General features: G+C 39.0%; 1 protein-coding gene across 2 annotated transcripts in view; it reads left to right on the top strand.

Annotated features, from left to right (window-relative positions):
* The window catches only part of mcf2la (mcf.2 cell line derived transforming sequence-like a), an 82,828-nt gene that overhangs the window by 26,704 nt on the left and 39,606 nt on the right, over positions 1 to 16,518 (top strand). For both annotated transcript variants that reach the window (XM_030068847.1, XM_030068837.1), the window contains exons 2-3: positions 10,048 to 10,131; positions 15,876 to 15,990. In XM_030068847.1, coding sequence (XP_029924707.1) covers positions 10,048 to 10,131; positions 15,876 to 15,990 — 199 coding nt within the window. The remainder of the gene's footprint in view (positions 1 to 10,047; positions 10,132 to 15,875; positions 15,991 to 16,518) is intronic.

Raw genomic sequence — 16,518 nt, 5'->3', positions numbered from 1 at the left:
TTTTTAATGTTGCCATGGTTACATATTGGGTAGTGGATGACTTTAGAACGGTCATCAGTGTTGAGCTGATACATGGTTTTAATGCACACCTGCCAGCCAATCAGAAAATGTATTCACCCAGGCATAATTTTGTCTGTCTGTCTGTTTGTCTGTCTCTCTATCATGTAGGTGTGATTCACTTGATTTGAAACATGGCTTTTAGAGGAATGGTAAACCCAGTTAACCCAGCTGGTATTGTTTTGGAGAACTGTCTTCATCATCCACCAAGATGTGAAAGTTCTAAAAGTCACTAACAGTGTTAAAATGGAATTTAAATCCATTGGGTTAGGATGAGTGGGTGGGCTTTAGTTCCTCTTGTAGGGTAACAATATTGTCTGGACCCTAAGACCAACCAGCTGTCCAGCAAAATGAAAATATCCTGCTTGTTGGAACTGAAAGAACTACGGGTCTTACCAGCACTGCAGCAACATGGTAGCTAATGTTTCTCTAGCTAGCAGTGCTGTAGGGCTCAGTTGCTAAAAACATCCAAGGCTTATAGTAGTAAAGTTGATGTGAGAAATCACCAACTAAAGCTCCATATTAGATTGAAGTGCTTTGCCAGCCTGTGCTTCTTGTCATAGGAAGGATAACAGGTGCAGGTGCAGTATTACATGTTTTAGTTTAGCATCCCTCTGAACATAAAAGGAAAGGGGAACCTCTGACAGGGTTTCCAGAGTCACTTGGACATCAAATTCAAGGACTTGTCAAGGACTTTCAAGGTCTTCTTTGATGAAATCCAGGCACTCAAATTTGGCAGTCAGAATTGGACATCAGAACAACCTCATGTATGCCACAGTATCAGCAGGATTCCTCAGGATGTGAACTGTTCCTCTGGCCATGAGACAGCTGAGGCATAAGTGATGGATTTGGTTGTTATATTTGAATAAATAATTAAGTGCTTTCAAGACCATGCATTTAGTCTACAAAAAAAAAAAAAAGTTGAAAGCCTTGTTTTATTACTTATAAATCCACAAACTTTATTAAAGCATTTTCACGGCCCAATGGAACCTGTTCTAGCACAATCCTGTTAAGCATGTTGCACTAAAATATATTTTAAATGACCAAAGATCAGGGTCATGTGAATCTACAGAAAGACTGACAATCCAATCCCTGACAGATTCATCTACACATGGGACCCTAGTGTGTGTGTTTGTGTGTGTGTGTGTGTGTATGTGTCAGTCATACTGCCTGTGTGAACATCAGAAATCCCCAGAAGCCTCCTGTGGCTTTGAACTGTGACCGGCCACCAGCACTAGCAGACATTTAACAAGCGAAGAGCAGCTGGCCGCCACCTTTGAAAGTGCATTTAGCATGAAAACCTGTAGGAACACGACCGCAGAACAAAGAGGAGGGAGAGGTGTGTGTGTGTGTGTGTGTGTGTGCATGCCTGAAAACCTTAGCATGGCTTCCATCCAAGTATTGTAATGCAAATGATGATGTGTTGAACTAAGAACCAATGCTTTTATGCTCTATTAAAGAAGAAAATGATTTTGTTAAGTAAAAAAAACAACAACAAAGGCTTAAGTTTTATTTCACAACAATTGAAAAATTGCTTGGATATTCTGAATATTGTCAGTTTTGCCATACTCATTTCCATACTCAGATTAAATGACACACACACACACACACACACGCACACACAAAAACAAGGGTAACAATATATTATTTAAAAAAAATGTGTTTTCTTTTCTAAATCCAGGAAGCCGTCTTTATGCCTATCTGTTTATTTAAATAACGTGCAAATTAAAAATATATGAAAAATGTACAGAAAAATGGTTGGTAGGAAATTAAGCAATAATTTAGTATCTCAGCATTCCCATATTCCTGGGGATGAGTTACAAAGGGCAGTCTAAAATTCCTCCTTGGTTCAGCAACGCAGTTTTTTGCTTCTCTTTCACTTCCATGTGTGCAAAGTGTATGTCTCTGTTCACAAATTGAGTTTGCCCAAATCACATTGTAAAAGTGATGGTGCAGAGCATTGGCTCTAATCAAATCCACCTCAACACACACACATACGCACACACACACACAGACGAACACAGACAGACTTACAATTTGATCAAATGTACAGTCACATCAGGCTTAATGTGAACTCTGTGGATGTTAAGTGTTGTAACAGACGAGGTGAGCCAAGCCGTATGTTTCAAACCCGTGACTGTGATTTGGTGGCATTTGATCTCAACTTCAGCTGTTATCCAATAATTTGAGTATGGGTAGTGTATTGCAGTTTGAAGCTGTAAAGCACCTGAATTTAGGGAGCATTTTTGAGCCTTAGACAGATTAGCAGCACATATTTTTCCATAAGGTTTCTGGTTCATGCAGAATAAGTTCCCTGGTTAACCGAAAACTTGACATATACACACAAAACATGACATATCCCAACTACAAAATTTTCACCTGTACTTTAAAAATTAAGTTGTTAACAAGTTGCTATTGACAACATGTATGTACGACGGTGTATTAGGGTCATTATAGGGAGGTAAAAATGACTGAGCTCGGGGGGGCGGGGCTATTATTGCAAGAAACTAGCACTAGCTAGTTAGTATTTTTATGATACAGTCCAGCAACCGGAAATACAAAGACAGCAGTGGAAATGGGTGATGTGCATGAGATCAATACTGAAAACATAACAGCTGTGGGAGTAATTGAACAACATTACGTGATACATGTTAGGTTTTTATTTGTACCTTTATGAAATTTCCACTGCACATTTCTGACATTTTGGCATTAGACAGCTAGCTACGTGAACGTGAAAGGAGTAGCCAGTGTGGTGAATTTTTGGAGGGAGCTGGTGATGATATGACGCTAGTGGGGTGTGACCCTTTGTTTTACTGTTTTTTTTTTTTTTGTTTTGTTTTTTTTTTTTTTAATGATTGGTCCAGAAACAGAAAAAATGTGCATTGGACTATGGGGATTGGCATTTTGTACAAAAGCATCAGATGCCTTTGTTCGCAGCAAAGCTTATATTCAAAAATCCAATGAAAATCTGCCAAGGTAACCCAGGGTCAAAGTAACCTACAGACACACAATCACTATTCAGTATCTTAAACCTGGTCTTTTCTTGTGTGTGAGAAATTCAAAACAGTTAGAAGGTAATAATGTAACTGTAATATGTTACTAAACATTCAAAATGAACACTGGACAAGTAGATGGAATGAGGTTGATCAAATGAAGCATTCTTTCAAAATTGGAATCAAAACTGGACTTGTTTCAGAATTGGAATATTTAACTAAAGAATTTTCCAGCCCTGATGGAGCAACTTACAGTAGTTGCCATGTTGCTGCTCAACAAGAAGTACAGAGAACACACACACACACACACACTCACAGGGTCAGCTGGAGCCAGGCCAACTCATCAAATATGTAGACATGTGTAAAGGGACCCTGTCCTCCATTTCATCCTGATGAGAGAGGAGAACGTCTCTGCTTTTCTGACTGCCTGGTTTAACCTCCTCCCCTCCTCCTCCTCCTCTTAACTGTGCTTTCACCTCTCCAAATCTAGGGCTTATTCTCACACACACCCACCCACACACACACACACACACGCTGGAGACCCCTCAGAGTCTGAAGCATGCTTGGTTTAATTCCTTTCCATTTGTCGATTGAGAAAGTGGAATTCCCTCTTTATTTTAGTATTCCACTGTCCGGTGTATTAAAAATTTAGAAGTACCTATCAATTCATCACTTTCCATTGGAATTGGTTGAACTGAGTGTGAATTTAACTTGTCTAACTTGTGTGGCCCGATAGCCACAGACAATGAAATGAAATAGAGGAGAATGTAACAGAATAGGGGTGAATGGTGAAATTTTTCATTGGAAAAGCGTTGGGTTATATATCATGTTGTCCCTGTCGCTGCTCATTAAGCCCCTGAACGTGGGATGAATGAATTGGAGGGGTGCTGTCCGGGCGTGGGGGAGGGGTACAAGGAGGCGGGGGGACATTCTTTCTAGGCCCCCCATAATCACTATTTGTGTTTGGCTGCATTGGCCCACTTGCAGTTGTGTGTGTGTGTGTGTCTGTGTGTGTGTGTGTGTGTGTTGTTGTGGTAAAGGGTGCACTTGTAGCTGAGCCGCTGTTGTTTAATTTCATTCACTGGATTGAGGACAAAGCAGTGAGTTTTAGAGGTTCAAGCGCTGGTGAAAAGCAGCCTGACGCCTGAATGTCTGATATGTCTGCACCGTTGATCTCTATAGGACATGCACCTTTTTTTTTTTGGAGAGGCAGTTGGTTCCAATTTTGCTGGAAGGGACGATGAAGAGGAAAATTTTTGTTTTCCTTCAATTTATTCTCCCTATTTTTCTGCCCTGTGCGAAATCTCTGCTCTTGATATGTTTAATAAATGCTGCGAAACTGAGATGGCGGCCTCCAGATGAAATGCAAGTTGACGCCCCCTTCTCTCAAGGGGTTGCTGGTAAACATAGGAGACGACTCTCCCCATATATCACCTGTCAATCAAACAATGTGGGCAGGACATCTTTCAGATCAGACATCTTTCTTCTTGGATTTTCTGTTCATGAGTTTCTGCAGGTGGTGCTTTTTTCTTTTTCTGTTAAGCCATTGTGGGTATCACTGTTAACCACCCATTTCTTCTTCTATTGTTTATGCTGCATTTGAGTTATATAGGAAGTAAGGTAGAGGTTGGAAAGAGTCCCAACAATGCATCTGGTAAGGGCCCTATCTTACACCCAGTGCAAAGTAAGCGGTGCCAATCGCAACGCAAGTGTCTTTGCTAGTTTCCAGCTAGTGCAGTTGTCATTTTCCTACTCAGCGCTCATGCTGTGTAAATAGCAAAGTCTCTTGTGTCCATCTGCGCGCCCATGGGCATGTTGCTCTTAAAGTGTTGCCCTCTGCAGAGAAGCCTTCCTTCTTACCTGGAAAATGCACCATTATAAGAGCAATCCACCAAGGTGTGACACACCTGACTTTTAATGGGAATGGGAGACTGCACTGTGATTGGTTTATTACATATTACACTAAATACACACCCATGATTAATGAAGAGACTCAGTACAACCCTTTTGAACCAGGAGCCTAGTGCAGCCACCATTTTTTCCATTGTTGAAATAGCAAAAGTGGTCTTAGGCACGCCTTGAATGCTCTTGCTCTTCAGACCATACGCTCACATCTTTAAAATATAGCCCTGAGTGTTCAGGTGTAAAGTAAGTGACCAGAAAAAACAAACTAAAGATACAAGATTTAGAGTGTATATCAAAAGGTAACACTATTAAACTGATGGTTTGGCAAAATATGTTCAGTTTTATGACGGGCAGAGCTGGTTTGTTGGTCAAAAAGTGCTTTTGCGTTACGTGTTAACGGTTGCCATTTTCCAGATACTTCCACATTGCTGACATCCTAGTTGGATATATTGGAGCTTTCAGAAAAATGTATGATTGCTTATTGTAATTACAAGTTGGATGTTGATGCAAACACCATGTACAAGGCAGGAGTTGGTACTTGTGATAAATACCATAAGGCTTGAGTGCTGCATTATTCAAAACAAACTGAAAGTATAAGTCACATCACATCCTGTGTATCGTAGGATTTTTCCTAGGAAAGAGCTATCAGACACTGAAAGTTTAGAACAGCATTCATGGGATAATTGAGAAGCTCCCACCCTCTGGTTTGTGGAAAAAATAGCATTGTGTTCATGTGCTCTGTAGCTCAGATGCCGAAAAGTTGTTGTCATTAGCTTGATAAGCTAATTATCTTAATGAGCTAATGACAAGAAGGCTAGCTTTGGCCAACAAGATTAGATTTTCACTGTTTTCTTAAAACAACCTTAACATTTGGGGTGTGATTATATCACACATGACTTTAGGTTTGAAAATTTGATCTGTGGCTCACTGAGGATTGATCGGATCAAACTTACTGCCATTCACAGAAAACTTGCAGTGAGCTGGCATTTTGAAACATCACGTCAATTTATGTTGTATTTAAAATCCTGATTTACCCAACTAGATTGTAGGACGTGGTCAAGTGTTGATGTGCACTTCCTGTTTGGAAACTGGAAAATACAATAAACCTGACAGCACATGAGCAAGGCATAAAGGCTTTGAACTAGATTATGTTATACAGTATCAATCAGTGATAATAAGTAGCAAATCTGTCACACGAACTTTAATCCTGTTCTTTAACTAGCCACTAAATTTAGGGTTACAATTTATAAGTATAACTTGAAATTTAAAAAATCATTGAATCATTGACAAAATTACAAAGACTTCTAATAATTCTGACTGATACTGTATTTTTCATAAACAGACAGGCCTGCTATAATTTGGCAGTGCTAAGTTCCAACTTCAGTGGGTCAACAGTATCGGGTTTAATCTTTAAGTCTCTTTTTCTATTACACACACACACACACACACACACACAGAGCTTTGCACATGTCTGGAAGCGGTCCAGAGTTTGGGTCTTATCTCGTTCTTAGTGCCTTACATACTCAACTGACAGCTGGGCCAGTGAGCCTACGTTGCACCGGCAACACACACACACACGCTGACATGCAAAGACACACATGCACATGTATATTGTATGTTCTCTAAGAGAGTCTCTGCATTATGTTATTGAAAATGTCTTTTTAAAGCTTTATTTATCCAAAAAAAGTTGCACATCGATGTTTTTTTTCCCAATAAAACCCTGTGTTATATTCACACACTTCAATACACACACCTACACCTGGCAGAGACTATTTCCCATTCATTCCATGCATTCACTTGCTATCAAATGTTTTTGAAAAACAGATGATCTAAATGGAAATTGCACATGGATGTCTTGCAGAGTTGATAGATGAAGTCAGAAAGTCTGAGAAAATGTTATAATACATATAATACAATAACAACCTCCAACTTTCATCATAACTATTTGTCTACAGTGTGCTGCTGTTTTGCAGCCATCTTGGAGGTCACAGATGTCCAACTTTCTCACCCGTACATAAATATGACAACTGTATCCCCACCCACACTTCAAATCTGCTCCAGGGATTTGACCTAGTAACCTTCTGTTTAGAGGCCCATGCGTCTCTCTTTACTCTCTTCCTCCCAGTCTATGGTTTTCCCTAAAATAACGGCTAAGTAAAGCAGAGTTCCTGTCATTGGTTAAATTACAGGCTGGGTGACTTTGCTGTCAGATCATTGGTCTGCTGCATCCTGCTGAACCAGACCTGCATTAACACCCGTGTCCTCTCATCAGAGTGGCGCTCTTCAACTCCTGCCTTCCCTTCTTCCTTCATTTCTTTTCTTGGCTTCCTACTTCATCCCCTTCTTCAGGCCTCTTTTCTGTTTTTTGCTTCTGTCTATCCATACTTCAATCTTTCTTTCCTTTCTGTATTCCTTCCTAGTGTCCGCCTTCCTTTGCCCATCCTTTTATTCCTGCTTTCCTTCAATTTTGTCCTTCCTATTTCATTTCCTTCCATCCCTCCTTCCCATGTTGACCCTTCTCCTTTTTTTGTTTCTTCTTTCCTTCCTTTTGTGTGTTAGTGCTTTCTGTCCTCACTGTCCTTCTTCTTTTCCACCATCCTTCCTTCTCTTCTTTTTGCAGTCTTTTCCTTCATTCTTTCATTTCTCTCTGGTCTGCAGTAGGTAATAATGCTACATGTGGTGTTCAGTCCAAGACCCTGCTGTTGATCTGTGTGGTTTGTATCTAAATGGCGTCTACATCCCATCTTGTCATCATGCTATGATATCTAAAATTATGCCCAATGCCAGTACTGTGTGAGTGTGTGTGTGCACATGTACTGTACGCGAGACGGGAGACTCATACATAATGACGCATTGTCTAGCCCCAGGTATGGTGACATATATCACATTACTGAGGATCTAAGCTCTTAATCTATGGGATTCCTCAGCTGGTGGAGCTGCTGCACTATACGACACCGTCCCCACCAAGGCCTCTCTTTCTGTCTGAGCACAGATTACACACTGACTTTTCAATTCAGTTACCGCTAATGAGAGAGTTTGAATTTGTAACTCTTCTTGCAGTTCTCTTTGGGAACAGACCTGATTCTTGTAAAGTGTATACTCTGTGAGAAGCACATGCAGGCCACTGCCAGCCCTAGACTTTCCAGTGCCCAGGGCAAAACACTCCTCTGGGGCCCCATGCATTTTATCAATGTAGGTCCAAAAGATGAACAACCTTAAATGTTGCATTTTTAGTTCGTTCATTGCATTTTTGTGGGATATTTTTTTTTATCTTCTTCTTCTTATTATTATTATTTTTATCAGACATAGGATGGGGAAATAATTAGATAGATTTTTTTTTTTTGTTTGATGGTTTTTATATCGCCATGCTGACCTGAATCGAGTGTTAATTGATTATTAAATTAATTTAATAAAAAATGGAAATTCAATTTAAAAAAAATCAAATAAAATTATGTTCAAATGAAATTGCAATACATATTTTTAATTTTTATTATTACTTAAATTTACTTTAAAATGATTTAATTTAATTAATTATTTTTAGAATTGAAAAGTCTAATCTCACAGTCTTACAATATTGAATCAGAATATACAATAATTACAGAATCACAATGCTTATCCAATTGGCACCCAAGTATTGTGAATAATATTGTGGGGTCCCTTTTGATTCCCATCCTGATCAGAGATAAGTGGGAATAAATGTGCTTACCTGCTTATGAAATTGCACTTGTTATTGTCACTGTCCACCAAGTTGGACCCTCATACACAGTCAACAGAGCAGCTACATGGGGTGATTTGGGTGGATTAGCCATTTTTTTAAAAGATGTGAACAGTTTGTTTAGTTTGCACTTAGGTGGTAATTAACACCTCTTGCTGCCAGCCCCAGCATACTGCTTGAAAACCTCCTCACACTCCCCTCACACCAGTCTCAGTGCCAGCCTGCGCATTGCAATGATTCCCTCTCACGCACCCTGAAACAACGCAGGCATCACACAAGCTCTGGAACCCAAAAGCAGATGTACACATACATGTATACACAATAAAAAAAATATTTTTCCTTGTGTGTTGACATGGCATCCAACAGGAAGGTGGCACATGTGGGGGTTGGGCATGTAGGCAGGGGACTTTCTCTGTCTCACTCTCTCTACCTCTGTTTCCCTCTGTCCGACTCAGAGATCTAAATGAGATTACTGTAATCCAGTTTGATCAGAGAGAAGAGGAAATCCAAATGCTGTTTTGCTTCATGTGCTGCTTTGTCTCCACTTAAGTCTCATCTCCACCTTTATCCAGTGGACGTGCCCCTATAGAAATATCATCTATAGAGGCTTTGACACTGTGTGACAAGTTATTATAGTCATGAATCTGTAATAAATACACATAAATTTGGGCTTGAATGCACAAGAGTCTCAGTTTTCCAGTCATCCCAATTTATGCAACTCCAAGACTGTTTAGGCCCCAGTCTGCACAAATACGCTATTTTTCCTAAATTTGGAGCAATATTTATCTCACTTGGCAACAACCTAGCATGGCACATTGGCTTACTTGGCATCTATCTATTCCTTAGGTTGTCTATCATCATATGATAGTGGTATCTTCACTCTAGCTGTAAAATGGAACCTGCTACAGCCTTGAAAAGACAGTATGTCAGGTTGTCGGAAGGTTAAGGCATTAACCTGGACAAACTGTTGTGTTTTGGCTTTGTTTGCCACTGTAGCTAATCGCCCAGTAAGCTAATTTTACCCAAGCACTCAATGGTGATACTATTTTGCACAGAAGATGTGTTAGTAGGCCTGTGATGGCTAGCTGGCCAGATATTGTACCATGCAAGCTAACAAACAAGCTGATATTACCTAAACACAAAGAAAGACCAACTGTGAGCCATGTCAGATGACTGAGTGTTAAAAATTTAGAAATGCAAATGCTACAGTCTTATCTTAATTGAGGACCTCCAACATGGCTGGTGCAGGTCGTGGTGTGTCACCTGAAAGCCAGAAAATACTAATGAAGTTGTTAATACCTCTGTGTGAGTGGGTGCTTGCATGTCTGTGTCTGTAGTGGTATAATATGTTTTTGTGTCTCTTTTCTCTGTCTCCAGATGACATTATGCAGAGGGAGAATGGTCTTCTGTGTGCAGCAGAAATTGGCTCTGAACTCCAGAAGCAGTTCGCCTTCCTCCCAGGTTGGTTTTGGTTTGATATCTTTCTCTACTAGTCCTCATGTACACCTGGAGTTTGAGGGCACTGCAGGAACCAGCATTGTACAGTTGACCATTATAAACAGACGTGGGCCTGTAACTTCTCTCATCTCATTGTCAGTGCTGCTCCTAGACATTTAGGGGCCCAAGGCAAAAGGCATGTATGCTTTATCATGAATATATCAGTGTAGGTCCAAAAGATGAGCAGCCTGAAAGATTTTATGTCACCCTCTGCGATACTTCACATTAACGTTTTGTATTTATAAGTAGTTTTTATTTTAGTGGGGGTTAATTTGCTCATAACTTTTCCCCCATGAATTGGTTGTGGGGGCCCTGGGTGTTGTGCCTGATTTTTGTAGTGGGCCCAACATCTCTGCTGATTGTAGAGTAGCGCACAGTGCTGTTGTATGAACTTGACTTTGAAACCTCAGGAGCCAAACTGACATTCTGTCCCCAAGCGAACCACTCATTCCACTCAGTGTTGGTGCTATGAATCCTTTCTAACTAAAGGCACCTGATATCAGATCTTAATTACACAAATGGCTGAATCACAAGTTTTGAATGAGAACAATCTATACCACCACACACGAGAACAACCTAACCACAGCACAGTGTGCTGATGTGAGGGAAATTAGAAGCAAACATTTGCCTTTGACACATTTAGAACCAAAACTAAATGTCTTGACTTTTTTCCACCTTCCCAACCTACATAAAAATGCAACCTGACCCACTTCCAAACTGCCATAACCAGTTAAATGAAACAATGCAACTGAGTTTAAATGTTTAAATGCTTTTATTAACTGAGTAAAGCACATGTAGGTCAAGATACACTGAGCGGTGGGTCATTAAAGAATAATTTTACTTGAGTAAGAGTACTCATCTACTACTCATCTAAAAATGTACTTAAGAATGAGTAGAAATTACCCTGACAAAAAACTAATCATGTTAGACAGTATTCAGTTTTTCAGTTTAAAAAAAAAAAAAACAAAATACTCTGAGCAGTGAGACAGTTGTAGTGTGGTCTGTTGTTATGCCATGTGATAATAGTGATGGTTGAATATGTGCACACACATAAGGAAAGGACGAACTTGACTAGGTGGTCCTTCAGGGTGATTGGATCTCAATGCATTTACAAAATGTCTTGAGTGCATTTAGCGCCGTCCACTTGTGATCGGAAATTTAATTAGATTTGAATCAGATTATGAGCATCATTGGCTTTTCAAATGAACCCTTTGAGTGAATTCACTTTATCTTTCCAAAAATAAATAAATAAATAAATAAATAAAATAAAAATGAAACAATTACTGCAAAGGTGGCACCCAAACAAAGAAAAACTTGGATCTGGTGCATTATCATCTTAAATTTAATCAAGGACTCCAGAGTCCAGAAGTAGCTCATCTGAAGTTAAGATACATCTTTGAAAGTCATTTTTAAGCTAGGGTGACCTGACTTGCACAACACCGGTATTACCAGGGAACTTCTTGTTATTTGTAGTTTTTGGTATTCTGTATTCTGTCCTGCTTATAAATGTATGAATAAATTGGCTACTGCAAAAGTGGAAGTCAGGTCCTCAGTTTGCAGACTTCAGACACGTTACACGCCAGATCAGTGAGGCTGGGCTAACATTAGACACTATGGGGAAAAAAGGCAAATAAAAATGACCAAAACTTTGTTCTAAAATTTCAGGAAGATAACCAGAAAAAAAGCAAAAGGAAATTGCAAAAAACATTTAAAATTGGCAAAAAAATATTTTAAAAGAAAAACATTCACAAGAAAATTATATTTACAATTACTAAAATTATATATTTAAACATCAGGTCAGTGATGGTGGATTGACCTCAGAATTCTTGTGTTCGTGTTCCCAAAAATCTGGACACCTTATTGCAGGCCATGATTAGCTATTCCGAATCAAGGCCTATACTGTCTTATACAAGTCTGTCTGGGAACCTAAATATGACATTCAAGAACAGCAAGTTGATAATTGTGTCCTTTTTTGTGTTTAGAAAATTCATTTCTTAATAGGGATCAGCTCAAACATGAAGGAAAAATGATATTTTTGGTTCTTGTCTTTAGTTCAATGTTAGAGCGATAAAATTCCCCATATCCCTTTGACGTTATGTCCACTACATCTGCAAAATTGTAGACGTCAAGGCCAAAGTTCATGAGAGGTATTGTGTTTTTAGTTTGTGGTGTCACTGGTGTCCCCAAACCCTAACCTCAACCTTTTTGTGCCACTAATCTGATGGATTTTAAAATCATCATCATCATCATCATCATCATTCTCATTGGCTAAGTCACCAGCTTTGGTTGGTTCTGTGACTAAAGGAAGGTATACATTTCACACATGTATCAGTTCTTATTTCGCTTAGTCATTTTTACAAAGACTCATTTTTAGCTAATAAATAATAAAAATAATGATAATGATACCAATTTTTATTTTTACCATGCCTATGATACAAGAGGAAAAGCCCAAAGTGCTTTAAAATAAAGTGAAGAAGGAAGATATTAAATAAAAACAGGCAAAGTGCAGATACTGGGTGATAAAACCAAGCAATTAAATCAATAATAAACAATAAAAGAGTGAGCAAATAGCAAGAACAAGTATGCTAAGAGCGATAAAATACGTAGAAGCGAGGAATAAAACAAAGGAAGACAAAAAGATAAAGTGGGACACAGTCCACAGTGTCCCCAACGTCACTGAAAAGCTGATTTCAGGCATGTTGGCATGAAAACACATAGGGTCACAGACACACACAGCCTGGTCATGTGTGTTCTATTTATTCCTTGTCATTTTGTCATGAGGAAAATGTTGTGTATTACAGCTTTAAGTGAAGCGTAATGAAGGAGAGCAGGACAGGAAATCTGTTGTAGGTCTCATCATCCAACAAAAAAAACCCCACTAAAAACTGGAAAGTGTGTCCTACACTTTGACACTACTTGACCTCTCTACAGGCAAAGTTTTGCTCTGATCGGTTACTACTGGCAAGTTGACCCAGATAGAACACACACACACACACACAGAGGCACACACAGAGAGAGAGTGAGATGTGCCACTCTAGCCGCAGAAACACATCCACACATGTTGAACCACACATAGAGCAAAATAAAGACACAGAAATGTGTACACACACACATTAAACACACACTTAGGGCTCCCGTGTCAGGTTACCATGATGACAATGCCCGCCCGCCGACAGTGTGTGAATAATTCATCACCATGATGATCTCCTTTGCAATTTGACCCACCAACGGAAGAAACGGCCAAGTGTGCACACAGGCGTGTGTGTGTGTGTGTGTATGTGTGTGTGTGGACCCTTTTGATATTATACTTATCACGAGGCATGTTTTTTTTTTTTCTTCCCTTGATTGTTCTTTAGTCATGTGGTCAGGCCAGTTGTTTTGTTTGAAGATCTTGGTGGAAAATTTATAAAACGAGTCAACTCGGAAACTTAATAAATAAACAAGATTATGAAATCCGGCCTTATCGCATAATAGCGTTTTGTTTTGGGTTCAGACCAAAATAGGTTATAAGCCCGTGTATTGTCATTTATTGACCCGTTGGAGCCTCAATGAAATTTGTTTGATTAATTTCAAAAGTACTGACTTTGGTCTATGGAGATGCTTTTTTTCCCTCCAAGAAACACAATAAAGTCTGATATTTTTAAATATTTTATATATTTTGTCAAAATTATTTTTACTGTTTTCATGTTGTTATGTTTACTGATTATTTTTATTTATTTATTTTACTTTGCTTCTTTTTGTCCCTTTTTTCTTTTTATGTTTTCTTTATTTGTATTTTGTGACTAATTTAATATTTTATTTTATTTATTTTTTATATTTAAATTTAGGTTTAGTTTTTTTTCATTCTGTGCTTTTGAATGGAGACAAAATGCAGCAATTGCAGCAGTTTTTTTTATTACTTTTGAAAAAAAGGGAATTTTATTCAGGGGGTTTGAAAAAATCCAAATTAAAGCCTGCCCGTGGGCCCCTGGGTGTCATAGATTTGAGTCCGGGTTCTAGATGTGTCAAAAAAGTTGAAAACCCCTGGGCTGATCCATATAATCAGTCATTTTTTGTGTTTACCTGCCAAACTGTATTCAAAAAGCTTGGGAGTGAAACTGCTGTTAAGAGGATCAGCTGTGCCTCATAAAAGGAAGAGCATGTTTGGAAGGATGTTTTAGCAAAACGATTGGCCTCCTAGTTGAACTCGCACCAACTGTTCCATAACATCACACACACACTGGCTACACTGTTGCTTTTTGTGATATAGCAATTTACTTTAAAAGGGCCATACCAAAGAGTTTACATATTTAGTGTAATATCTTCATCTTCAATCTTTCTCCAAAGCAAGCAGTCATATATTATAACTGTGATATCATTTTTCCTCCATTTTATCCAGCCATTAGTTTTCATTCACTCCATTATGATATAACTCTCATAGATTTCAAACTTTCTTCACACCAGCATTCCATCACTGTAATAAAGTTGTCCACATCCTAAAAGCAGCAGCACTGTTGTGTTTTGATGACTTGAAAATGGGCAGAATGACAGACTCCCTCCACCAGGAAGAAATTAGCCTCATGTCATTCTCTCTGGAGAAGTCAAGGCGTGATCAGAGTAAAACCAGACAAGGCAGCACAATAAGGGATAAAATGATAGAAATAGATACAATAGAGCAGACTACCTGCTCATGTTAAACAGAACTCATCCATGCTAATCCCTGACATTGCTATTTTGTAATATCAAAGACATTAGTGTCCATGAAATACTGTCAAAGCTCTCAGTCACCTCACCTCTGTTTGGAAAATGGGATTACAGTGAGAGACACAGAGTCCAGCTTTAATCCATTCACTTGACCTCACATTTTTTTTTCTCCTCGTTCTGGGTGAGATGCTTTTACTTTTAGCCTCAGCAGTGTAGTGCAGCATTCATGCATCAGGGATGAGACCCAATCAAAAAAGGGAGCAGCTGATGTCATACCATTTTGGAAATCTACTGCATTATCTGTTTCCTTAGTCTTGTGGTTTTCAAAGTGGGGTCCAGAGACCCTAGGGGTCCTTGAGTCTTCTAGGGGGCCCTCAGCAAAAGAGGACTAGAGTAAACGCCTTTCAAAGCATTTAAACACAAGAAATCTAATCCAGCATCACTAAATATAGTTTTCTTGTCATTTCCAAACAGATTTTTTCCTAATTTTTTCTCTCTAATTTTTTATGGCATTTGTTTTGGCATTTTTTGCAAATCACAGTTTTTGCAGTGTTTTTAAAACAATAAGTGAATTTGCTCAGGTTTCAAAGTGTGAGACATCGCTATGACTTCAAAATATGAATGTGTGATTATTTTAACATTACATTTTAATACATTACATGTCTCACCTCTTTGAATTTCAGAATTAACACAAACCAAAATATATGTTTATATCAGAGTCTTGTGGTCAAAATCACTTCAAGTGGGGGTTTGGGGCTTAATGAGGGTCACCTCGGGGGTCCAAGTTGTTGTTTTTTTCTCCCCTCCAGCTCATCCAGAACATGAAAAAGTTTGGAAATCCTCTGTTTTAGACCAGAATAGCACAACCAGAGTATTGACCTTAATGAACACAAAATATTCCATCGGCTGAACATGCTGAAAAAATATTATCATGTAGTATTGTGAAATACAAAAATGTGTGGATGTTATCTGTTTCAGTCACCTTTGACCTTTCCATGATCTCACCCTGACCTCTGTTTTCCCAGGGGGCCGCGGGGCGAATGGCAGCCCCATCATCATCTTCCCAGAATTCCCTGATTTCAGCGAGCTGGATGAGGAGGAGGTCCAAAATGTCTTCAACTACCTGACCAATGTCCCAAGGTCAGTCTTGCTCTGTCTCTCTCTCTGTCTCTCTCTCTCTCTCTCTCTCTTTCTCACACACTCACACACACACACACACACATACACCTGCTTCCACAGCAGACCAGCTGTTCATTGGATGGATTTAAGCCAAACAAATTTGTGGTGTAATGCCATCTAAAACCAACAGATGTCAGCACATTCCCAGTATTCTGACTGGTTTTGTCCCAGTTGTCCCACTTGGTGCGAACATCCTTTCCTTTGTGCCAAAGAAATGGATCTTCTCTTTCCTTTCTCTTTGGAATCCAGAGAAGGAAAGACCAGAGAAAGACGGGTTTTAAGAAAGAGAAAATAAAGGAAAATACTGCAGCCTCATAGTCACATCTACAGTAGTTGCCTTTGTTGTCCATTGTAGATGAAATTTTCTTTTGATACAAACCTGTACTCTTAAATTCATCTGTCCCAAATATCCAAAGCCAAAGGTGCGTGCAATGTATAAAAAGATATTGATTTCCACCTAAAAATGAGTTTTTTAAATTTTCCCATACG

The sequence above is a fragment of the Myripristis murdjan genome, chromosome 2 (assembly GCF_902150065.1).
Source record: "Myripristis murdjan chromosome 2, fMyrMur1.1, whole genome shotgun sequence".
NCBI classification, from domain to species: domain Eukaryota; kingdom Metazoa; phylum Chordata; class Actinopteri; order Holocentriformes; family Holocentridae; genus Myripristis; species Myripristis murdjan.
The sequence above is the reverse complement of the archived record's forward strand: the minus strand, read 5'-3'. Positions and strand labels throughout refer to the sequence as shown.